At 53.2% G+C, this 25,160-nt stretch overlaps 1 protein-coding gene across 1 annotated transcript in view; it reads left to right on the top strand.

The window, feature by feature from the left end:
- BACE2 (beta-secretase 2) overlaps nt 1-25,160 on the top strand; it is an 83,602-nt gene that overhangs the window by 21,218 nt on the left and 37,224 nt on the right. The window contains exons 2-3 of the mRNA XM_044250903.1: nt 13,667-13,755; nt 23,556-23,772. Of these exons, the coding sequence (XP_044106838.1) occupies nt 13,667-13,755; nt 23,556-23,772 (306 nt within the window). The remainder of the gene's footprint in view (nt 1-13,666; nt 13,756-23,555; nt 23,773-25,160) is intronic.

Genomic DNA, 25,160 nt, shown 5'->3' with positions numbered 1-25,160 from the left:
CATCTTGTCTTTCCTTTTTTTTTTTTTTTTCCTTTTAACGTTGACTGAAAACTGATGATATTTGCATGTGGGACCTAGGTGAAGTTTATCTCCTGTCTCTTTTCTGATAGATCGTAAATAGCTTTGAATTCAATTGCGGTTAACAACTCTTGAGCAAAAGGGAGTGTATAGTGAACCTCTGGAATTATCTCGAGTCAGGCTATCACACCTTTGATGAGAACCTGCTTAAACTCCGTTGGCAATTGTGCGAAAGAGCTGAGTTTTAGCTAAAATGATGTCTTCTAAGATCCCTGGAAGCCTATAATGGGTTTTGGGGACAAAAAAGTTGGGTCTTTGGGAAGGGTCTTTGGTCTTGCTCTCTGGAAATAGAAGTTTCCCTCCCTCCACAGTCACCCAAATAGGGACAAACCTGCTTTTGTACTTTCTTTTAAAAAGCATTGTTTGGGGTGCCTGGTGGCTCAGTGGGTTAAGCGTCTGACTCTTGGTTTTGGCTCAGATCGTGATCAGGGTCGTGGATGGAGCCCCAGGTCAGGCTCTGTGCTCAGTGGAGTCTGCTTGAGATTCTCTTTCTCCCTCTCCCTCCTTAAATAAATCTTTAAATGAAAATAAAAAATAAAGCATGTTTAGTGTGAAAGTTCTTTTCCATGGTAAAGAGGGTCATTATTTTCAGTGGCATCAGTGAATGAGGTTGAGCCTTGTGTCCACATGGGACTCTTACATGGGACTCTTTAAATATCCATCTTCATTCCTCCTTCTGTGGGATTGCTTCCCGCCAGCAGGTGGATTACATAAACCCAGAGGCCAAGAGAAACTCCAGTCTGGGAGGTCCCCCTTGGCTGGGACATCTCCTAGGAAAGGGGCCCTTTGTGCTCTTTTTCCACTCCCTAGCCCCCTCCTGAGTTCGCCTACACAGAGGGAGGGGCTGAGCAGGCAGACGGAAGCATCCAGGCCACCTGTCACTGAATATCCCTTTGCAAACAAGCAGTGTGGCTTCCCGTTCTTCTTCTAGAAGCTTGGTGGATGTCAGGCTGCTTCTGGCTGCTCCACTATCGGTGCTTGGCTTTGCTGTCCATGGGGCAGAGAACCAGACTCGTGGACTGTTTGATCCCGGGAGATAGGCCACTACATGCAGCCTCTTGGCCAACAGCCTGCTCCTTCTTCAGGTGTGATGCCGGCGGCTGTGAGCCCAGTGGTGACCTGGCTCCTGATCCAGACCGTGGCTCTGCTGGTCCCCAGTCAGGGCGGCCCTGGATGTGGGACTACCCCAGGGACCTGCATGTGAATGTTGTCTTGGGTCTCTGCAGCCGAAAGCACAGGTGGAGCCTTCGAGGGCCAAGTGAGGCACGCTAGCGGTCTGCGTTCCTGTACAAGGACGTGCACCACAGACACCGCTCCATGAGGGCGGTGGGTTAAGAGGGTTCTGCTGTCTTCTTTCCAAGCATGCTCTGATGCTGTTGCTGTGCAGGGAAAAGCAACTGGCCTTGGACCTGGGAGGCTGAAGCCCCGTCTGGGCTGCGGGGGGGCTGACCCTCTGTCTGCCCAGCCCCTGGGTGTCCCTGCACACTGCGGGAGACCCACGCTCCAAATGGCCTCCCTTGTCTGAATTCTTTTTTTTTTTTTTCCTTAAGATTTATTTGAGAGAGAGAGAAACTGCCAGCAGGGATGGGAAGAGGGGCAGAGGGGGAGAGTGAGAATCTCAGGCAGACTCCATGCTGAGTATAGATCCTGACACAGGTCTCGGGCTCACGACCCTGAGATCATGACCTGAGCCATACCCAAGAGTCTGACACTTAACCAACAGTCAGACGCTGGACCGACGGAGCCACCAGGTGCCCCTTCCTTGTCTGAATTCTAAGAGCAACAGCTAAACTTAGACATGGTGATTTTATTTTATTTTATTTTATTTTATTTTACTTATTTATTCATTTATTTATTTATTAAAATTTTATTTGTACATTTGACAGACAGAGATCACAAGTAGGCAGAGAGGCGGGCAGAGAGAGGGGGAAGCAGGCTCCCCGCTGAGCAGAGAGCCCGATGCGGGGCTCGATCCCAGGACCCTGAGACCATGACCTGAGCCGAAGGCAGAGGCCTAACCTACCGAGCCACCCAGGCGCCCCAGACACAGTGATTTTAAAGGCTGAAATTATGCATCCATTTTATAGATGACCACACTGAGGTCACGAGATGACTGTTTAGCCGATTGTGGCAAAGTAGAGACGAGCTCTTACTGCCTCATGGTGGGCCCCGGGCCTCTGACATGTGGGGCGGGGGGACATCCAGTCAGTCTGCTTTGGGAGACGGGCTCAGACCCCTTCTTGGGAAACCAGGCTTGGGCATCTGCTGAGGTTCTGTTCGGAGGGAAGCACTTGGAGAGGTAGTCACGGAGAATTTGTTCAGCTGAGACGGGCATTGTGGGCTGGGCTCGGGAGAGCAGGCTCTCAGCAGAGTGTAGCTGGGGGGTGCCCATGGCCGTGAAAGGGGCAGAGGAAGCAGGAGTGGGCAGAGGGAAGGGGGGTCAGGCTGTGATGAAGCCCGGGATGGCCTCTCCTGCCCCACAGGGCACGCAGGAGCTAGAAGGACCTGCAGAGTGGACCCGGCCTGGGCAGAAATGGACCAGGCCTTTATCATCCACTGTCATGTAGTCTTTACCTGTGGCTGTCCCTAGGAAGGGCGTGACCTTGGGGGGTGGAGGGAGACAGGTGACCTCTCCCGCAGCTGGGCAGCTTGGCCTGCCCCAGTGGAGGCTCTGGGCTGTGCCCACAGGTTTACCCCTGCCTTCCACAGCGCAAAAAGGGTCTTTAAAATCCCAGGTGCTTAGAGGACTCTTTTGCCTTCTGGGGGCAGGGGCGGGGCTCGTGGGCTTCCCATCAGTGGGAAGACCCGCTTCTCTGCTGTTCTCCTGCGCTCCCAGGGGCTGGCTGGGAGAAGAGAATGAAACCATTCGCCAGGAGAGGTCCTGAATAGTGTCACTTTTGCTCAGCATGGACAGCAGGAGGACAAGGCTGGAGGATGGGGCGTTGGCACTGGGGGTCCTGCCACACCCCTCCCGCCGCCCCCCCAATGGCACCCAGTCTCTGTCCATGCAACAGTGGCCCCGGAGAGTAAGACACAACCATTAGAGGGGCCATGGGGGAGAAACCAGGAGTCACTGCGTTCTGAGACCCCAGGGAGGGAATCAGACCCTCCAAAAACCATCCAGAGAGCGGGAGCTAACTGGCTCCCCTTTCTGGGCACAGGAGGGTCCTACTCACTTATGCAGCAAAACTTGACTGAGCCCTTCGCTCAGAGCTGCTGACCTGATGTCGCTGGGGTGCTCCCGAGGAAGAGAGTGGGGGATCTCGGGCTTCCAGAGGACAGAGTGCAAACCTTGGTGGCCCTGGACTTTGAGTCTGAGCTGAGTGTGGGTGCCCCGGACACACGGGTCACCCCGCCCCCGGTGTTTCAGCAGGTGGTCACGTCCGTGTGGGCCCCGCCTGCTGCAGGGACCAGCGCCGTGACCCTTGGGACTGCTGAGGATGCTGTGGAGTTCTGGAGCTCACATGCCACCTCTGCTCCGGGTCTGCACTAGCGGCCAAGCAGGGACTGAGTAAAAGTCTTGTGGGTAATTGGATGTGAGTCCCGTTCTGCTTGGTGCTGAAAGTTGGTCCTGAACCAAAAGGAGAAACAGAGTCACACCACCCCCTGAGAAGCTAAAACCTCCCGGTGTGCCAAGCACTTATCTGGCCTCGACCCCCATAAGCTCCCCCCTGTGCCCCTCAGAACAGCACTCTTGATCACCCCACCTGACAGGTGGATGGCGGGGACGCCAGCACACAGGGAGGGTGTGACATTGGCCTGAAGTTCCATAGCCAGCTGGGAGGGGGACAAGCCAGGGCTCAGATTGGGGTCTAGCAGACCCTGAAGCCACTGTTCCATCCTATGGCTTTGTCTTAGAGAAGGTGCAGTGTGTATCCTGGGGCCACAGGTAGACAGTGAACTTAAAGCCAGCGTCCTGTAAGTGGACATAGTTGCCAGCACGTTTCAGCAGTCCGGGCTCTGGGGGTGCCGTAAATCTCCCCCCACTCTTCATCTTTCTGGTCTTCCTAACAGGGACGGGTTGTCTGGAAAGCTTCAAAACTCAGGGACCACCCCGTCCCGGCATCCTACCACCCCAGGGATGGCTGTTCACCGCCGAGGGAGCAGGAACTCCTGTGTTTGGGGATGCATGACTCTTTGGTTCCTAAAACAGTGACCCCCACATAAACCCTCCTCCTCCCCAGATTTGACTCTCTCCACCTCCACCGCCGGAATTAACGGCCAAGTCCTGAGCATTTGTGGACACCTTCCACCGGGCCGTCACTTGTGGCAGCGCCGGCGTCCCCAAAAGGAGCTGAGGGAATCGACGTGGCTCTTGACATGTGTTTCTCCAAGAGGAGCCCCATCGGAATCTTAAAGCACTAGTGTGCATGCTCGGGGGCCTGAATAAATTGCGTGATCAAGCGCCTCTTAGCCAAGTTCTGTAACATCTGTTTGTGTGAAGTGCAGCCCTTTGAAAATGATTTTTCCTCTTCTTTAGAAAACACCCTTAATTGTAGATTGTGGAGAAATGGCGTGCAGCGGTTACTCTTGCTTTCTTCAAACAGACGTGTTTAAGTAAATGAGATTCCTCTCCGGAATTGAAGCGGGAAGGAACCTGATTAACAAGATGTTATCCCGCATTCGGGCTGTGGGTAGACAGCCCTGTGGCTGAGCCGGAGAGCGCTGTCACAGCCCCAGGGGCCCCACAGGCCGGCTCCCTCGGCAGATGGGCTGCTAATGTAATTAGGGATCCTTGTGCTCAATGAGCCATTATTTAAATTATCTGCTAATTTTCCTATCTATTAACCTGCTGAAAAAGAGACAGTGATATCTGAGAAATGTCCAGCTGCTAATCGCTAACGAGGCGCCTAACTGTTTCTCCTCTTTAATGCAACCTCTTACCTTATTGCAGAGATAAGCAAATGGCTCTCTGGGAGGGGATGGCCCCGGGCATCCTCAGAAGGCAGAGGAGGGACAGACGTGGGGAGACAGAACCGCAGGGTCCACATGTCAGTTTCCTCCAGCGGCGGGACGGACCGATGATTCAGAGCCCTGCGAGGCTCTCCGCTTTCCTGGTCACACTGGTTTTGTTGCAATTAGGCTCTCTGAATTGGAGGATATTTGGGGTTTGGGGCGCATGAGGCAAGGTTTGCAGGAGTCCGCCTCCCCTAGGTTCTCCCTGGCCTAGGCCACTGGTGGGGGACAAGGGAGGGGGCGGGAAGGAGCCTGTTATTGCCAAGGCGGCAGAGTAGGAGGAGGAGCCAGCAGGTGGAGGTCTCTATCCATGAGCAATTGTGTATTTTGGGCGGAGGGCACTCCCAGGAGCGTTTCTGCCCTGGATGCTGGAGGCTGTTGACTTCAGGGTAACCGGGAGCTGGACTAAGTCCTAGGGCACATGGGAGGGCACCAAAACCTCATCTTGCGTCCAACTTTGGTTATCCTTGGGTATTAAAGAGGGATATGTGTGGTTCTTTGGTAGAATAGCCAGGACGTGAAGTTGGCCCACCCTCGCCATCTCCAGAAGACCTCAGTACTTTGCTCACGTGTATCAGGAGTTTGACCTCTGGAACAGCCTCCCGTTTCTTCCGGCTTCTCGGCAGGTGTGCCCTCGTTTCTCCTCCCAGGTGTTGGCTCATGTGTGTCTTTCCCTCTTCGGGTCAGGTGAGGAGCAAATGCCTGTTCGTTGTAGTCATGAATGGGCACCATGGAAAAGAGACCGGAAAATGCGTTTGGTCCTCCTGCACCTTACGAGCTCCTTGAGTATGGTGTGCCATTGGGAGAGGTAGGAGTCCAGGAAAGACCCAGACCACCAGAATCAAAATGAGGAAAAGCAAACCCCACAAAATGTGCCATTTTAAACATGAGTGAGCTGTGTCAGGCATGGCAGGGCATGAGGATAAAGTCCTGGCCGCCCCCAAGAGCATGCCTAAAGGGAACGTCTTGAAGAAACTGCCAGAGTCACAGAACCAGCCCTTGGCCAGAGGTCCCATGGATGTCATGGAGGTCATGTTGGTGGCTGCCGAGGATTGACCTCAGTCTTCTGTCTCCTTCTGAGATCTGCACGTGGATTCGGCACCAAGAGGTATGGCTCGCCCCTGAGAGCCTATACCAAGGGCGCAGGTAAGGCACCTGACTGCGTTTACCTCTGACGAGCGCCCTGTGGGAGCACTCCATCGCCCACCTTGTAGGTCAGGGAGCAGCTAGGCACAAGCAGAAGGACTCCACGCAGGAGCAATGAGCAGTGGGGTGTCCCTTGATCCCAGGCTCTGTCTCTGCTCAGCAAAGTGGAGAATCAGCTCTCTGACATGCAGATGGACTGCCTGTTCATGTTCCAAACCTATCCAGTTCCCACCCACCGGTAACGGGTGCAGAAGGGTGTACCAATGGTTATCCTCGTTTCAGGATTAATTTGTAGAGTGGTGTTGTTGCGGGCCTGGGTGGGACTGTGGGCCCTGGAGGGTATGCTGAAGAGGTACGCGTCTAAGAGGGAAGCTTTGGCTTTGGGGGTAGTAGGATTTTCACACATCATCTTGTGACTTCTAGAGCAGATGGTCTAAGATCTTTTTTGCCTTCTTGATCTTCTGTGTATAATTTGTAGGTATAAGCACAGACTTGTTTCATACTGCATAAACACATTCCTTTGGCCCAGAATACGCAGATCTGCTACTTAGTGTCCACTCAGTGAAAGTTGGTCTGTCCCTCACTTGTATATTCCATAACTATTGGTTTATTGAGCACCTGCTCTGCCCTGGGCGCTGTCCAAGGTGCTGTGAATGAAGAGTGGAACCACACCAGGGCCTGCCCTCCTACAGGGCCGCCTTGCTGGGGGGTGTCCCCTGAAAAAGACTGTTGGACTCCACAACGTGAAAATGGTGCACCATGGGCTGGGGACACAGAATTCCCAGGAATGATGCATAAGATGTTTCCAAGAGCCTGGAGGAAGGAGGTATCTCTATCTGTAAAGGAGATGAGAAGGAGGGACATATCTGCAGGGGAGATGAAAAGGGAGGGGGCATATCTGCAGAGGTGATGAGAAGAGGGGCCGTATCGGCAGGAGTGATGAGAAGGGGGGCTATATCTGTGGGGGCGATGAAAATTGGGGGGATGGCAGGGAAAAAGGAGGAAGGTGGTGTTTCCGAAGCTTCCAGGGGGACTGGTCAGTGTTGGCCAGTGTGTACAGTCTCCTGAGCAGGCATAGACCTGCGAGGTCACCGGGGAGCCTTGCCGGCCTGGAGCCTGGACAGAAGCCCACCTGAGCAGATGGAGAGGGGAAAGGAGGTGAGGGATCCAGACACGAGCTAACTCCTGACGCTCGCCTGTGACAGGGCCAAGGGCAGAAGCTCTGGGGAGTGTGTTGGATTTTTGCTGATTCTGAGAAGCGACCAAAAACTTGTCCCATTAAGTCCTGCCTTTCTGGACCTTCCTGGGCCACTCGACCTGGACCACAGGCAGCTCTTGAGGACAGGCCTGTGGACATTTCGGTCCTCCCTGCGGGGTGCCTAGCTCTGCAGGGCCCGTATCTGCTGCTTTCCCTCCGGAGGGCCGTGTGCTGGCCCAGGTCGGAGCAGCGAAGCCCAGTGGCCCCTAGAACACAGGCCCCAGCTGCTTGTGTCACACGTTGCTGTGTTCTAGAAGAAACAGAGCACAAGTTTCCCCGGCGTAGGGAGGCAAGGGGTCTCGCCCCTCTGGGCGGCCGGCATATCTGCACCCTGGTATAAGACAGGGGCCTTCTTTCTTCAGCACTTCTAAGTCGTTTGCAGTTGTGTTTGGGTAGAGAGAGGTGTTTGGGTCGAGCAAGGTTGAGAGACTGTGCGTGCATCTTCAGTGTCCCTTGAAGGGGCCGAGGGACGTGTTCTGGGGTTAGACCATCGTGTGTGTGGACTTGAACCCAAGGAATCAGGAGGCAATTCTGGAAGTTCAGGATGAAGGATGCTGTGGAGGACCATGCAGGTGCATGGAGTCGGGCTAAGAAGCGGCCGTACCCGGAGCCTTGGAGGCTTGGTCCTTTCAGAGTGCATGGGGGAATGTGTATAATAGGGTCAGGGCACGGAGCTTCTTTCTCTGTGGTCGAGACCCCTTTCTGAGGGGAGGTGTGGCGTAGCCAGAAAACAACACGCTTGGTGGCTGCTTCTAACACCAGCCCACGGAAGAAGTGCTGGCTTGTTTGCTGGGCACCTGAAATGCAACCCATGGTCTTGACCCTGGACATCTGTCCCTTGCCTGACTTTGGGCTGCCTCATCTCTTGGGATGATTTCTGTCCCCAGATCGGAGGCTCTGGGAAGCATTGGGGTGGCTAGCTTTGTCGAGCCACACCTCTGAACTGAATTTTCTTGCAAGCTGGCTCCTGCTCCTACTAGCTGGGAAAGAGAGGGTCGTACCTAATGCCAGGAGGGTTTGGAGTTGTCTGTGTGTAAGTTCATGCGGTCTGTATTCCTGTGTGACTTTCTCTGCTTTTGTGCCCCCGGCCTCTGCAAAGGAGGCGTTGTGCGTCGTGGTAGAGGGAGGGGCGGGGGTGTGTGAAAGCTCTGGGTTCTGGTATGATGCGGAGGCCGTGGGGGGACTGTCTGCCCAGAAAGGCCTTGGTCACTGGGGCCATTATGCCGAGGACAATAGTCTCGTGTCCTTGTGATCTTGCTGTATTGCACAGGAGCCTCTGGGTAGATGTGGGATGCCCCAGTGGCCGGCCTTTCTGCACGTGGCTGCTGGGGGCTGGGCACCTGGAGACCCCAGAACACCCAGAGATGGTGCGTTCTCCCGACCGACGCAAGTGTGGGCAGAAGGATGCTCGTGTTAGAATCTAGAGCTCTGATTGTGACTTTTAATGAGCAACAAGATATTCCTCGCTGTTGTACAGTTGGTGTTTGGTTTGGTTCTGTATTTTCCGGGTGATTGATGTGTCTTGACACGTACACTGAGCGATGCTGTCTGCTTTTAAAGGCACAGAATCCTCTGATTGGCCTCATGAAGGAGACCAGTTTCTTTTTCTTCTCCATCACCTCTGCGCTTTCATCCAAGCAACTTCAGAAAAGTTCATCTTGTCTCCAGGAGCCATTTAAGTCTGGACACAGGGTCCTGTGATGAGCTTATGTCCCTTCAGACCTGGGGTCTGCTCTTGGGACAAAAAGTCTTGGCGCCTGACAAGGTGCATTTTGGAACGTCATTCCTGGGATAGGCAAAGGTCCCATCCTTGCCCTTTTACATTGGCTGTTTGTGGTACTGTGACTTATAAGAAATTTGTATCTGGTCTTGTTCCAGTTCCTGGCGGGGCTCCTGAAACCCCAGGAATTCCCCCGGGGGAGAGGACTGATAAAGGCATCTTCTGTGACACCGAGTCGGCCCCTTTGGACCACACCTGTGTGACTTAATGAGCTGGTTCTGGGAAAATCCGCAGGATGGGCCAGCGGGGGTGGGGGTTGGGGGTGGTGAGGGAGGTGGGGTCTGGCCTCTCCGGGAGCCAGAGGTGCTGGAGGCTGAACCGGTCTCCACCAACGATCTCGTGGAATGTTACCTGGCCCGCGCAACCGACCTGCCCACGGAGCTCGTCCGCCCAGCTTGCCTGCTCGGACGGCTGGATGCACGGGGTCCCGTCTCTTCGCCAGATCTCTCCCATCAAGCCGGCAGATGTGCAGACGCGCTTGGCGCGCCTCTGCACGTTCCTGAGAAATTCAGATGCAGTCCGAGCCACGTGTGGTTTGGGAGCTCAGGGCTTCTGGGCATCAGCTGTTTGAACAGGGAACCAGATCATTCTGATTCAAGCTGCGTGCTGTCTGAGATACCAGACCTCTCCGCAGGGGAGGGGTTCTGGCCCCCTTGTGAGTGACTCTGTGTTAGGAAATGCAGACAGAAGACAGAGGTCTCTTCCTAAAGTCAAGATGCATAAAGTGGCTTTTATCATCTCGTTATTTAATGTGTTTTACTTTTTTAAAACAAGATTTTATATATTTGAGAGAGTGAGAGAGAGAGAGCACAAGAGGGGGAAGAGTTCAGAGGGAGAAGGAGCTTCCCCACTGAGCAGGGAGCTCGATGTGAGACTCGATTCCAGGACCTCAGGATCATGACCTGAGCCTGAGCCTGAGCCTGAGCCCTGGGCAGACTCCTAACCCACTGAGCCCCCGGGTGTCTGCTTAGTGCGTTTTGGATCCCATTAGTCCCCAGATCCGTCTGCTGCCGTTCCTGCAGGTGCCACGGACAGGATCTTCAGTAGCAAGAAGGGCACCCTGGGAGCTCACAGAGTAGGCTCTGGTTTGAGATGTGATGTCACATTTCTTGTGCCTAGAGCTCCAGGGCAGGGGCTCCCAGGACGATTCCCTGGTCTTTCCATGGCCCCCGGCAGGGGAAGGCCCTTGCGCCCAGTACAGCAGGGCAGCAGCGCCGGGCTTTCCGCCGGATGCCTGGCAGCCCGGAACCGGGCCTCTGAAGCCCACACACTGCAGGTTCAGGGACACCAACCCTACCTTGCTTATTTTTCCCCAGTCTAGAGTGTCCTCCTACCAAGGGCGATGTCACCATCTTTGATCTTAGCTTTGAGAATCATTTCACGGTTCCTCCAGCAGATACCTCACTGTCTGCTCTGGGCCCGGCCCAGACGGAGCAGAGAACAAAAGGGCACAGATCCCGGCCCAAGACCCACACGCTGGCAGACAGGGGTGGCGGGGGGCGGGGGGCTCCTGCAGCCTGGGGAGTGGTAGGTGAGTTAAGAGAAGGTGTTTGCAGGAAGGCAGCGTGGGTCAGCCCCAGCCCTGCCATGCCCCCGGCGCGGCCGGGCAGGGCCCCCCTCAGCACCCGATTGCCCCGTCGGTGAAGTGGGGGTCAGGGTGCTGCTGTCGTGGGAGTTCAACAGGCTCATGTCTCTGAAGCCCGGTAAGGAGCCACGGGCACATTGTACACGCCGTTCGCCGTCCGCCGTGATCCCCGGAGGTGCTGAGCGGCGTGGGCGTGGAGGGAGGGGGTGCCCGCGGGCTGGGATTCACTCGGACAGGGGCACTGGAGGGAGAGAGCACGGGTACCCTGCAAGGGCCGTCTACACTACCACAGACCATGCAGTGGGGGGGGGTGGGGTGAGGCCCCCGCCGAGCGTCTGCACTGTCCAGGGAACAGCTCGGCGGTCAGCATGGTGGAGGCGGAGTAAAGTCGGGGCACCATGACTGGGCGGTCGAGCCGAGGGAGGGCAGGGGAGTGGCGTGCTCTGGCGTATGCTGTTGTAGGGTCATGGTGGCCGGTGGGCGGAGCGGACCCAGGGAGGAAGGAGGGACCCCGGCTGGGCAAGGCAGGCGATGGTCATGCCGTGGGCAGAGATGGTGAGAAGTGGGTGGGCGGTGAGTACAGCCTAGAGGAAGGGGCGGCGCACTTTCCTGATGGGCGGGACGTGGGGAGGAGGGAGAGGAGCGCGGACGGGGTCACCAAGCTGTTGGGCCTGAGCCAATGTGGTGGACCCCCGCTGGGGGACTGGAAGGTCCGCGAACGCAGCAGGTCTGGGGGTGCCGGGAGTTCCATCCTGGACATGGCAGGCTTGAGATGGAGTGTTTGTTCCCTGGGGTTGCCGTGGTGACAGGCAGACCCGGTGGTCTAACAGCAGAAATGTCCCCTCTACAGTCCAGAAGCCAGGAGTCTGATGTCAAGGGGGCTGCAGGGCCGAGCTGGGACCCCAGGGAAAGTCTGTCCTTGGGTCTCCTGGTCCTGGTGGTGGCCGCCGGTCTTCAGAGCACCGTGGCCTGCATCTGACTCTGTCACACGGCCTCCTGGTGTGTGTCTTCTCGTGGTGTTTTCCTCATGGAAGGACACCAGTCCGGTTGGATGAGGGGGTCTCACCTTAACTCAATGACGTCTGCAAAGACCCCATTTCCAAGTCAAGCCACATTCACAGGTCCCAGGGTGTTAGGATTTTAGTGTGTCTTCTTGGGGGACATGGTTCAACCCCTAATGGACGGCTGTTGGATGTCCCAAGCGGAGGCGTTGAGTAGGGAAGGCCTGGAACTCAGGGGCAGCCTGGGCGGGAGACACAGGGCGTCACGGGCAGGTGGAGGGCCCCGAAAGTCAGGCGACTCCGTGAGGTTGCCGCAGGGCTCGTGGGGGTGGTGCCCAGAGGTGGTTGCAGGGCCACCTGGTGGGAACAGCAGTGAGGGTGAGGTGGGCAGGCAGAGGCGCTGGAGGAACACAGGCTGTGCCATGTCCTGGAATCCAAGTGAAGACTGTATTTCCGGAAGTTTCCAGAAGGACAGAGTGGCTGACCAAGGGACGTCCTACTGGATGGGGAGGGGGGTGGTCAAGTAAGAGAAGGACTGAAAACACGGACTTTGGCAAAAACTGGGGATTTGACCAGTGTTGAGAGAATTCTAGGTAGAAACGTGCCCACCTGCATTTCCTCATCTACGGCTTTTTAAGCTTGATTTCCAGCCCCTGGGATTTTATCTGCCTGTTCCGTGTTTACTTCTGTGAAGCGTTTCCTTGTGTGTACCGTGCGGTGTGCATCTGGTCTTGGGCTGATGCTGAGCCCTGAACCACCCCCCCAGACGTGGCTTACTGGGTGCGGGAGCGGGGCAACGCTTCACAGACAGTGCGGCCGCTCGGGGTCACTGGTCACAGGGAGCAGCGGGTCAAAGCCACAGGAGGTCCCTGTCCACACTCACTAGAATGACCATCAGGAAAACGGCCTGCCACACTGGCGGCGGATATGAAGAAAATGAACCAGAGGAGCAAGGGACCCATCGCTTGAGGCAGTGTAACTTGGCATCTCTCCTTTGGTGTATTAAAAATACACTTGCTCTGTGACCCATCAAGTTGGAGCATTAGGTGTCTCCCCAAAAAGAATGGAAACAGACATCCACGGAGTGACGTCTATGAGAATGACCGCTAGAAGCCAGAGGCTGGCTCCCCACCCTGTCCACATTGTTACTCCAATAGACTGTCCAGTCCCTGGCGCTCGATTCAGAAAGTGCCTGCTTCTGAGAAACAGGAGGGGTGGCCTGGAAAGGGCACAGGAAGTGAGCTTTGGGGGATAATAGAAATGCCTGTCTCTTGCTTTGGGTACCAGGTCAGAGCCCACCGGTAGAAAATCTAAGATCTCGCGTTGTTATTGTATGTAAATTTGAAGTCATTAAAACCAAGAAGTGACCCGTGTGATGGGTGTCCCGGGGGCTGTGGAGCAGTGCTGAGGGAATGCCAGCTGCCAGGGGTGGGAGGAGGCTGGGGGAGCATCCTGGGCAGCGCCCCCCACCCCACCTCCCCCACGGCCATCAGGGCTTCCGTGGAGATTGGAAAGGCAGGGAGACAGAGCTGACCTACAGCCCGGGTGGGACCTGGCTCTGCCTCGTCATGAGTGCTGGTGGCTTAACAAGGAAATCTCCGTTATTTTGCTGGATTGAGCTTCTTGTAAGGCCTCTTGTGTATCCAAAGCAAAACGGATCCCCCTCCCTGCTGTAAGCTTCTTAACGGACTACGTTCAGATTTCAGTTTCAAAGCAGCTTAAAAAAAAATATGTCTAATCAATACAGATCTTTTCCAAGTAATACATTGCTCTTGGTGCTTCGTTTTTGAAAGAATTATTCAACAGTGTTGCCTTATTCAAGTAACCTGATAGTGTCTATTTTTTCCCCTTGCAAATGAAAGCTGCAGATTCTCGTTGACACTGGAAGCAGCAACTTCGCCGTGGCAGGTGCCCCGCATTCTTACATAGACTCGTACTTTGATGCGGAGAGGTGAGTGATGGGGCGTGGCTGGGCGTGGCCGGGCGTGGGGCACCACACCCCTGCTTGACAATACACTGGACCAGGAGAAGCCAAAGCTCTGTCATTTTAAGGGGGGGTCTGTGTCTGTGCATGTGTGTGTGTGTGTGTGTAGCTGTCTGTGCCTGTGGTTGTGTGTACCTGTGTATGTGCAGAGATCTGTGTGGAGGTATATACAATTGTGTGCATATTTGTGTGTGTGTATTGGTGTAGACATCTGTGCATAGTTGTGTATTGTGTATATGTGTGTATGTAAATATTTGTATGTATGTGTAGGTATTTGCATGTGTTTATGGTTGCATATGTGTTTGTGTATATGTGTATGTATCTATGTATATGTGTAGATATCGGTTTATGTATGGTTGTGTCTATTTGTGTAGTTATTTACATTTGTGTATATGGTTGTGTGTATATTTGTGTGTATGCATATATGTATGGTTGTGTGTCTGTATTTATATAGATATTTACATTTGTGTATATGGTTGTGTGTATATTTGTGTATATGCATATATGATTGTGTATATTTGTAGATATCTGTGTATGTGTATATGGTTGTATATAAATGTATAGATATCTAATATGTGTATATTCGTGTGTATGTGCATATGGTTGTATATCTCTGTATATATCTTTGTATATGAGTAGATATCTGCATATGTGTATATGGTTATGTGTATATTTGTGTGTATGTGTATATGATTGTGTATATGGGTAGATATCTACATATGTGTATATGGTTGTGTGTATATCCGTGTATTTGTGCGTACGGTTGTATATCTCTGTAGGTATATGTTTGTACATATGGTATATATCTGCGTATGTGTATATGGTTGTGTATATTTGTATGTATGTGCGTATGGTTGTATATCTCTTTAAGTATATTGGTATATGGGTAGATATCTGCATATGTGTATATGGTTGTGTGTATATTTGTGTGTCTGTGTAGACATCTATGTATATGTAGATGCCTGTGCCTGTAGATGATCATGTGTATATTTGCATGTATATCTATATTAGTGTGTGTATAGCTAATTTGCTTATGTAAATATGGCTGTGTGCATATTTCTGTGTGTAGACATCTGTGTGTATGTCGATATCTGTATGTGTGGTGGTGTGTCTCTGTGAATGTGTATATGTTCGTGTATATCTGTAGCTGTGTGTGTGTGTGGTTTTGTGTTTCTCTGTGACTAGTGGATCTGTCCGGGTGCCTATGTGTATGGGTTCCTTCCGGGGGAGTCCATAGGAGGATTTTCCTAATAGCTATGGTGTGTGCTCCTGACCTTTACTTCCTGAAAATTCAAGCCAGCTGGACGTTGTGTGGTTCACCGGACCGCAGAGAGCACACCAGCCTTTCATGGTCATTGAGGCCTCCAGCCGTAAGCGGCGGAGGCTGGAGTGGGGAGACGTGCATTTGGTGGAAGCGTGAGGCTGTTCTGGGCAGCAGCCTGGGTTCTTCGAAGCTCAGTCGTGGTCAAGGTGTGGTTCATGAAAACCACTTCCATGCGAGGAGGGTTTCTGGTGCCGGGAATCTGTGGCTTGCGTAGTAAGGCCCACAGAGCACTGAGGCCTAGGATTGGGCTCTGGGCCTCTGTGACAGGGCGGGGCTGTGAGGCCACAGTGGAGCCCGGGCGGCGGTCTCTGCGTGCTCTGGGCCTCAGAGAGCCAGAAGTGGGCTCCGGACACGGCCTCCAGGGCCTCATGGCAGCGTTCGGTTCCTGGGGAGCCCATGGGGCCAGAGCCACTACCTTCTGGATGCATGTGTTGATTTCCCATCCGTGCTTGTGACCGGAAGGTTGAAACAGATAAAACGAATAAGCCGACAGGTGGCTTGCTGTCCAGGGTCGTGAGCTGTTGCCTGATCCAGAGCGGCCCCAGTACACTCCTTGCTCACTTGCCTCGTCCACAGTCTCTGTTCCAACAAACCCCAGCACCCCCCCAGCTGGGGGAGAATAACGGCTGGGAAGCTTCTGGAAATAGCGGGCAACTTTCCCATGGTCGTCTAGCTGGCCCTGTTCAGAAGTGCCCATCTCTCTTTTCCTGGGAATGTGTCTTGGTCTCCCTTTTGGTAGGGCAAGAGGTGTGGTCTCCTGTGCGTGCAGCTGGAGGATGGTGGGAGCAGGTGCGAGACAGGCCCCCTGGGGCCCCCACAGCCCCGGCTGCCCCTCCTCCAAGAGCCTGTAGCTTAGTGTATGACTCAGTGTATTGATAACATAATAATGGCGCCGTTGACATTCCGAATAAACTTCCCGGCCAGGGATATGTGCAGTGGGAGCAGGGCTATTCCCTGTGTGTGCAGGAGGTAAGGGGCTGCTCTCTACCCCTCCCTGTCCTGATGGGTGGTCCGCCCATGTCCTCTGTCCCCGACAGTCCCCCGTCCCCAAGCTGCTTGCTCTGGACTACTTGGTCATGGAGCAGAACTTCAAGTTGGTCCTGACCTTGATTTTACTCGTGTAGCACGGGAGGTCCAGAAGGCCAGGAAGCTTCACCACATTCCAGCTTCTAGGTCCGCATTCACAGACCGTCAGACCCAGAATGCTGTTTTTCGAGCCAGTACTCTGTAACGCCCTGAACCGAAAGCAAAGGCCATACATACCACTTGGCTCGTACCTAAGTCTAGATGCCCTGCCGTCGCACTGGGGAGAACGAAGAGAATGGTAGTCAGTACCGTGATACGGGCACACTCTGGGTCGACAGTGGGGGGTCGTGAGTGTCCCCAGGACCTTGCAGCACCCGGTGCAGACTGATACAAGGGGGTCGAAGTAGACTCAGACCCCCCAGAGCCGCTTGGGTTGGGGACAAGATTTTCCAAATAGATGAAGGATCTTGGTAAAGTTTCCCCCCAAGTGTACCACCTTCCCCCAATTTAGTTGCATTTCTGGAAAATGCAGTGTGTGTTCAAAGTATGTAAAAAGTGTTACTTTGGTGGCAAAGCAGTCCTAGCCCTACGTCTTTTCCATTGTAGGGCGATGGTCCCCACATGTCTCCAGTGTCCCAACACCTACCGTGGGGCTCAGAACACACATGCTTGGAGCTCGGCTGTAACTTTAGTGGCTTTTCCTCGTAGTTCTGCCTTTCATCTCGGATCTGCAGACACACAAGACAGAGTGAAGCCAAAGTGGGGGAGAAGTGTATAGTCCCGTTCGGCTTAAGTGTGTGGATTCACCCACGGGATGAGTATTTCCTTCCCAGTGCGTAAGCAGCATTTCCTTGGCATACACCCTCAGCCAGGGGTTGAGAGGGGCCGAACAGCACTTTGCAGGCCAGTCACACATTTGCCGTACAGATGCAGTTACGGAAACATTTGAGGGTGAGTCATAGCATTACAAATGCTGTGTACGATGGCAGTGAAGATGTACAGTATTTGAGGGACTGTAGGCTCCCGGTGTCTTATTTACCTCCTACTCTGTTCTTGGTTTGGTTGAACAATGGTTCTCTTTCAGGCTCCAGTAGGACAGGTCTTTTTTTTTTTTTTTTTTTCTTTGACTCCCCACTGACTGAACGGGGAGCCCGATATAGGGTTTGATCCAAGGACCCTGAGATTGTGACCTGAGCCAAAATCAAGAGTCGAATGCCCAACCGACTGAGTCACCCAGGCGCCCCAGGACATGTCTTTCTAACTTACCTGCTCAATACTCTGGTTTCTCTTCAGATCGCATAAATCTTACTAACTTACCTGCTCACCTTGCTGGCTGGGTTTGTGGTCAGGTGGCAATTGTTACTGTTTTTCATTCTTAAACATGCAGCTTGGTTTAATGTGAAAACTCGTGGCTCCCACGATGGTGAAGCCTTCCTTTCTTCTAATTCTGTAAGAGAGCCGAGGGACCTCTGCCAGCTTTCTGAGCACTCAGGGTTCTCTTGGGTGCCCCGTGTGTGAGCAAATAGAGAAATAACAGAACCAACCAGCGGGCAGGGGGTGCCCCAGGCTCTGTCACCCAGACATCAGCCCACCTTCTTTGTTCCCAGGTGTTGCTGAAAGGTCTTTAGGGCCGGTAAGACGCCACCCACATTTTGGACCCCTGGCCTTCCTTTAAGAGAACTATTCTTACCACAGGCTTGTCAGGTATCTTAACCGAATCAGATGGGAAGCTTCGCATTGCTGAGTTTGCGGCAAGTTCTGTCCCATCAGCTGTGTCCCTACAAAGAGGGGTCCTTTGCAGATTAGGTACCTGCTCAGATTTGTGTTAACTTTTGTTTCTCTCCCTTCCTCTGTTTTTATATCCCATGCTTCTCACACGCTTCTGTTTGACTCAAATTTATTTATTTATTTTTAAAAAAGATTATTTATTTGAGAGAGAGAGCATGTGTGCCTGAGCAGGGGGAGGGGCAGAGGGAAAGAAAGAAGTAGACTCCTCACTGAGCAGGGAGCCTGACTTGGGACTCAGTCCTAGGACCCTGGCATCATGACCTGAGGCCAAGGCAGATGCTGCACCGACTCAGCCACTGGGGCACCCCAAACATGGATCTAATATTGTGAAGATAGGAACATTTTCTGTAAAATGGTGCATTGCTGATTTGCATATGGCTTCCAGCTGACTTTCTGATTGGCATAAGGTGTGTGCTTTCCACCGTCGTATGTAATGGAAGCCAGGAGAACGTTCTCGCTTCCCATCTCCGTTTCCAACAGAGGGTTCTTTTCTGAGATGCAGCTCCCTGCCCTGTGGTGCTTCTGCGTTTGCTTGTCCCTCTGATCTCCCTGAGTTATAATAAGGTTTCTGGTTGGGTTTGTCAGCTCTGATTCCAGTTCCCCAGTCTTTGGATATTCAGGTTTTAATGCTTCCTGAAACATTTCCCAGTAATTGGAGATTTGGCATGGGGCTCTTTGACGAGAGCTCTTTGATTGCTGGAATGAGCCTCCAGGCTGCCATTAACCCTTTGTGTGGCCTCCTCCCATTGGAGGCCCTCTTTCCATGGTGGCGAATGTTCCAATGAGTTTCTTCGTGGCAAAAAGAAGATTGTGTGTTTCTTTAGATGTCCTTCTTTTTTAGCCAATAAAACAGCCTCCGGCCAGTTGGTTTGATTAAAGATCTGGTTTACTCGTGCCCCGACCTTCTGATAGACTATCCGGGGAAATACTCCCATTTGGGGTCAAGACACAAAGAGTAGTCGTGGCGAGGGGGCAGTTAGTTTCCTCAAATGATGCTTGTGAGTGGTGGTAGGATGTTAGGGAATTACCAGGTAGCCTCCTTAAGGGGGCCGAGCTGGGCGCGTCTCTCCTCGGGCCGATGGGCCGTATGTGTGCTTGATGGTTGATTGTTCCTCAAGCCCACGTTTGTTTGCTTGTCCCGGAGGGGACTGCTGGCGCCCACGAGCGTTGGTCCTTTTTGGGCATGATGGCGACTCTCCAGGCTGGGCAGGCTGGTTGAGCGGCCACTGGGCCTTCCGTGGCCCCATCCACTCTGGTCTGGTCACTTCCAGAGCCTTCCAGAACCTTCCAGGGACCAACTTGGGCCAGCCTGACAACCCTGAAGGTAGGTTCCAACCCGCCCCCCAAATGTAGGAGAGCCCCTGGGCGCATTCTTCACCAGACTCCTCGTTCCCTGGGGGGGGAGCAGACCCCAGGACTGTGAATTTTGCACTCCCACCTGCTCTTTTCACGTCCTCCGAAAACAATAGCAGGTTCCTTTTAAAATAAAATGTCTCTGGCTCTTTTCTCCCCTGTTCATTGATTTCCCCTTTCAGTCCTGTGTATCCTCAACACTCTTACCGGAGGCAGAATGCCTTCTGAACTTGGTTCGACGTGATTTTGTTGCTGAGTGGACTTGTCCTGGCTACCCGTGTCCCTGACTGACGGCTGTTCCTGAGAACTCAGAACGGGAGCCGCAGGACAAGCCAGTCCGGGGTTTTCTCAAGATAGTCATTAATGCACAGAGCAGTTGTGAGTGAGCCAAAGCGTTTTAGTGCCAACAAATGGGATGTTAGAGTCATGAAGATGGGGGAATACTTTTTTTTCCCCCAATTCAATGCGGGAAACTACATCGGTAGCCCTCAGATTTACTTACGATTCATCACTGGGGTTTTTGCCCTTGGAGGCTTAGCTCAAGGAGCTCAGAGAGGATGCACCTACTTTTTCTCTCGCCTTATCTAGAACTACGCTTTCTACCAGGGTAGCCGCACCACATGGGTATTTCAATTACCGAACACTGGATGGAGTAAGCCCACCTCTCCAGTCCCTGTACAGTCGTATTTAGCGCTCAGGACGCCCCTGGTTACCCTACTGGTCGGCATAGGGTACGGGATATTTCCGTCAGGGCGGCCGGTTCTGTTGGACGGTGCTGCTCTGGAAGGCCGGAGAACTCTGCCTTTAGAAACGGAGAGGCCCCCTGCCCCCTTGGCTCCCCTCCCCGACGGCCCCCCACCGCCTTAACCAAGTTGTACAACAGGCTAGCCCCTTCCCGTGGGGACGCTCAGACTTCCGGATGAGACTGTTTCTGGTATTCAGTACAAGTAACGCTGTAGGAGTATTTTCAGGGAATTAACATTTTTTTTTTTAGATTTATTTAAATTTTTTTTTTTTTTTTTTTTGAGAGAGAGAGCATATATGTGAGCGGGGGAAGGGGCAGAAAGGGAGAGAGGATGCCAAGCAGACTCCCCGTGGAGCGCGGGGCCCCACTCGGGGCTCCATCCCACGACCCTGAGATCACGACCTGAGCTGAAAGCAAGAGGCGGACGCTCAACCGACTGAGCCGCCCAGGCGCCCCAGGGAAAAAATTCTTGTGCTTTCTAGTAGTTGTTCACAGACGGAGTAAAGACAGCAAGTGTTCGGATAATTATAATAGTACCAGGTGTTTTTCTTGTGCACCTGCTCTGTCCCAGGGTTTGTTCTAAGTGCTTTCCAGAGTTTACTCTCTTGGTCTTCAGAATTAACCCCATGGGATGTGGTACCGCACGGTCTCCTTTTCCCATTGAAGCCATAGAGGCACAGAGAGGTTAAGTAACCTGGGCTGGAGTCACACAGCTGAGCAGTGGAACTGGTGGTTGAACCTGAGCTGTGTAACATCAAGGGCCTCTTGTCTCTGCGACTGGCATCAGAGTGTTCAGAGGGCTTGTCCCCATGAGGGGACAAGCAAGTTGGTCGGGTAGTATAGGAACCTCACGGTCTACACCCACAAGGCTGCTTCGGGCACTTAGACATTAGCAGGTTCTAATGAGTGTTCTGTAGTCTGGGCAGAGTAAAAATAAAACAGCTTCTCCTAAGGAAGTCATGGCACTTTAGGCTGTATCGGGGAGAGAACGAATCTCTACAGTCAGGAGTTGGCAAACAAGGGCCCTCCGGCTACCTCCAGCCTGCTCCTTCTGTTAATAAAACTTTATTAGAATCCAGCAGCGTGCATTCGGTCAGTTTCGTCGGTGGCTGCTTCCACATTACACCTGCAGGGCTGGGGAGACGTAACAGAGATCATGGGACCCACAGAAGGTGGAACTTGTTTCCTCAGCCCTTGATGGAAAAAGCGTGCTGACCCTGGGCCAGATCCTGTTCTCTGCCCATTTCAGAACAGCCTTTTCTGTGAGCGGTGGTGTATTTGTACACACGAGGAATGACCCCAGATGGTCCAAAGTCGGGGTTCTCATTGCTGTTCAGCATCCATGCGGATAGCCCCCGTCGCGCACCAGATACGTTTGACTCGGTGCTGACAGTCAACATGGGATGACAGCGACCCTCTGGTCTCCTGCTTCTGTGACCTGACAGCCCTGCCTGCGGGGCCTCTGATGGGCGGGCCCCCAGCACTCCGTGTGCCCAGACCCGTCCCCTGTCACTCTCTGTCTGTGTCTGCCCTTGCCAGGAGACACACGCATGCGAGGTGTCCCCTAATGCTGCTGTCCCTTTAAGATCGTGGCCGAGTGAACTAAGGTGGTAAATACTAAAATGAAGCAGCCTTCATATTTTGTATCCCATTTTGAAGTTCACATAAATCAAATTTCTCCAAAATGTGTGTGCCAGACGTTGAAAGAATCACATATTTGTTCTTAATTTTTATTTTTTAATATATTTTTAAATGTCATTTATTTATTTGACGAGTGCACAAGCATGGGGAGGGGCAGAGGGAGAGGGAGACCTACATTCCCTGCTGAGCAGGGGGCCCAATGTGGGGCTCGATCCCAGGACCCTGAGATCATGACCTGAGCTGAAGACAGATGCTTAACTGACTGAGTCACCCACGCCCCCAAGAATCACTTTTCCCCCTGATTATCAAAGCTATGTGTAGAAATTATAGATGGGCCTGACCACAAGGAGAGTCTCCGTCCCAAATCCCACCCCCCATGGGGAACCACCAAGAGTTCTTTAACCTTATTTCTGCGTCCTTGAAAATGACTTTATAAATAGCATTCTTTGGTGCTACCTAATATTCCATCATTGGGGGGCACTATACTTTTACTGAATGGTTCCCTTTCTGCTGGGCATTTAGGTTGTTCTCAGTTGTTTGCTGTTTTAAAACATAATGACCGTCTTTGTCCCTGAATCTCCGTCTTGTATCTCTGGGTATTTCTTTAGGATCAGACGCTCAGAAGTACCGTTACTGAACTGAAGACTGTTAACATATTTAAAGCTTAAGAGCTGTGCCCCCCAAAGAAGAGGTCAGATCATCTTTGACTTAACTGCCTTCTGGACCCCAGGCAAGACTGTACTAGTTCGAACAGTCCTACAACACAGACTTGGCATTCAAAGGCTCAGTGTGAAAACAGTGAATGAAAACCTCAGGCAAACGGTAGCACTGGAGAAGTGATCTGCTTGGTGAACTGATATCTCTCTGGGAATTTAGCAGTTTTCCTAGAGTGAGTGTGGTTGGAATGCTCAGATATTTGCCTAGAGACATTCGCTGGGTCCTGTCCTCTAATTCAGCAGAGTTTTCAAACTCAGATGGTGTAGGAATTACCTTACAGGTTTGGACACCCCAGGGCCTTGACACCTGCTGTCCTTTGTCCAGAGCATCCTTCCCGTGGGGCTCATTGTCTTCACGTGGGTCTCCCACAGAGGTGGCTGCACTGGAGAGGCCTGGGTGACTGCCAAGTCAATGCCCTTACCCGCACCCCCACTTTATTCCCTGGGCAGTCCTTCCACTTTACCACTGCCTAGAATGGAATTTTATGTATTTGTTTGTTTACTGTCTGTCTCTGAAAGCCCGAATTCTCATCTGCCCTGCCTGTGGTCTGATCTCCTTCACATGACTCTGTGTAAGCAGGTCTTACCATAGGGCCATGTGCACGTAGGACTGCAGACGGTGTCACAGGGATTCGTGTCCCTACAGGCCACTAGCTGCACCCCTCCCCCATATTTGGGGACAGCCTGGAGGAGGAGGCTGTGACATCAGGAGGCAATGTGGGCCCTGAGGAGGAACGCGTGGGGGTAGTCTTTATTTGTCACATTGGCTGTGGGTGTGACATCTAAACCTGAAGGTCCCTCCCTGTGTCATAGAGCAGCAGTGCGGGGCCCCTGCAAAGCCAGGGGGCCAGGCGGGTGCCCAGTTTGGGCCGTGTCTTCAAAGGCAGATGTGGTTAAGTAAGTTATGGGCCCCCCCCTTGGGTAAATGTTAAACTTGGGGCTATGTGTTGACCCCAGAGCTGCCTGCACACTTGGCATGGAAACACAACCCAGATGTGAGTGAGGCTGGCTAGTGGAATTGCCCACTTAGTCAACAGAATCGCCGTTAATGATGAAGAATTGCGTGTGGTTGCTTTCCTGTGCTCAAGGGAGCGGTCATGGCCACCGTGCCCGGCCACCTCGTCTGGACGCAGTGCACGGATCCAGCCCCAGGCCTTGTGTCTTCCTTCTCCAGGTCGAGCACTTACCGCTCCAAGGGCTTTGATGTCACGGTGAAGTACACGCAGGGAAGCTGGACGGGCTTCGTGGGGGAGGACGTCGTCACCATCCCGAAAGGCTTCAATAGCTCGTTCCTCGTCAACATCGCCACTATCTTTGAGTCCGAGAATTTCTTTCTGCCTGGGATCAAGTGGAACGGGATCCTGGGACTCGCCTATGCTGCTCTAGCCAAGGTAAGGCCGGTCTGGGGGTCGAAGTAGGATCAAAGCTGGGACGAGTCGGGCATTTGGGGGGAGGTGGTCCCAGCTTCTGGAGACGACGCAGGTCACTGAGAGTCATGTGGTGGAGACCAACCGTGGTCACCCAGTTAATTATGTTTCTAGGCATCTTTAAACTTTAAGGTAATGGTACAATCCTTTGAACCTTCCTGCCACGATGTACCCATAGCATTAGTTTCATTTGTCTTTGCTTTTTCTTATTTTACTTCTGTAGTTTAAAAATGTGAACAGAATCCGAGTCACTTGAATTTTGGCATCGACCCATTTTTTGGAGGGGGGGGAGGATTAAAAGAAAACACGCTTATTAGATTCATACGTTCTCACAACGATGGTGGAGCCTGTGGCTGGCCCTGGAGCCTCGGCCAGGGAGACACCCCACCGGGGGGAGAGCATCGAGCTGCTTCCCCGTGGGTGCGGACACCCCAGAGGGGCCACCGGAGCCCGGGGAGGGCCTGAAAGCACGTCCCAGAGACCGCAGGCCAGTGGCCCAGGAGGCCCCAAGGGGAACGTGTGCAGCCCGTGCTCTCATCCGCATCGGAACTTGCACAAAATGGGAAAAACAGGATCTGCAAACTTTTGGACTTGGCCAGCCCAAAGGGAGTGACATTGGTGTGCCTGGGTGGGGAGGCAGGCTGGGGAGTCTCCCCCAAGAGAGGAACCGGGTCAAGCGGATGAAATACCAGGGTGCGTCCTGGAGCAGAGCAGAAGGCGGTCACCCCTCCTGGCTGTCCTGGGCCCCGCATCTTGCCCTCTGATTGGTCAGCGCTCAGCTTGCAGCCAGAGAAGTGTGGACCGAGCAGAAGCAGGTTGGAGGGGCTGCGGAGCCCGTCCTGGTCCATGAGGATGCTCGGGGAAAGCCTGTTTTCTCTCCCACAGGGATGTTCGTCCCGGCCCCAGCTCACTAGTAATGGTGCACGGAGGGGCGAGGTGGGGAGCGGGCGGCAGGCAGGGGAGTTCCTGAGCCTGGGATTCTTTTCTTTTCTTTCTTTCTTTCTTTTTTTTTTAAGATTTTATTTATTTATTTGAGAGTGAGAGAGAGTATGAGGGGGGAGAAGGTCAGAGGGAGAAACGGACTCCCTGCTGAGCTGGGAACCCGATGCAGGACTCCATCCCAGGACTCTGGGATCGTGACCTGAGCCGAAGGCAGTGGCTTAACCCGCTGAGCCACCCAGGCGCCCCCAAGCCTGGGACTCTTAAGGAGCGAGAGGCCTATGAGACAGGCGGGCTGAGGACATCCCAGGACTTGGTTCCCTGGGTTCTGGTGACCTCTGTGAGTGGCCACGTTCTCCCATTTTATGGATGTACAGACTGAGGGTCGGAGAGGTTTACCCTCCTCGCCCAGA

This window comes from Neovison vison, chromosome 6, assembly GCF_020171115.1.
Source record: "Neovison vison isolate M4711 chromosome 6, ASM_NN_V1, whole genome shotgun sequence".
NCBI classification, from domain to species: Eukaryota; Metazoa; Chordata; class Mammalia; order Carnivora; family Mustelidae; genus Neogale; species Neogale vison.
Note: the sequence above shows the minus strand (reverse complement) of the source record. Positions and strands in the feature narration are given on the sequence as shown.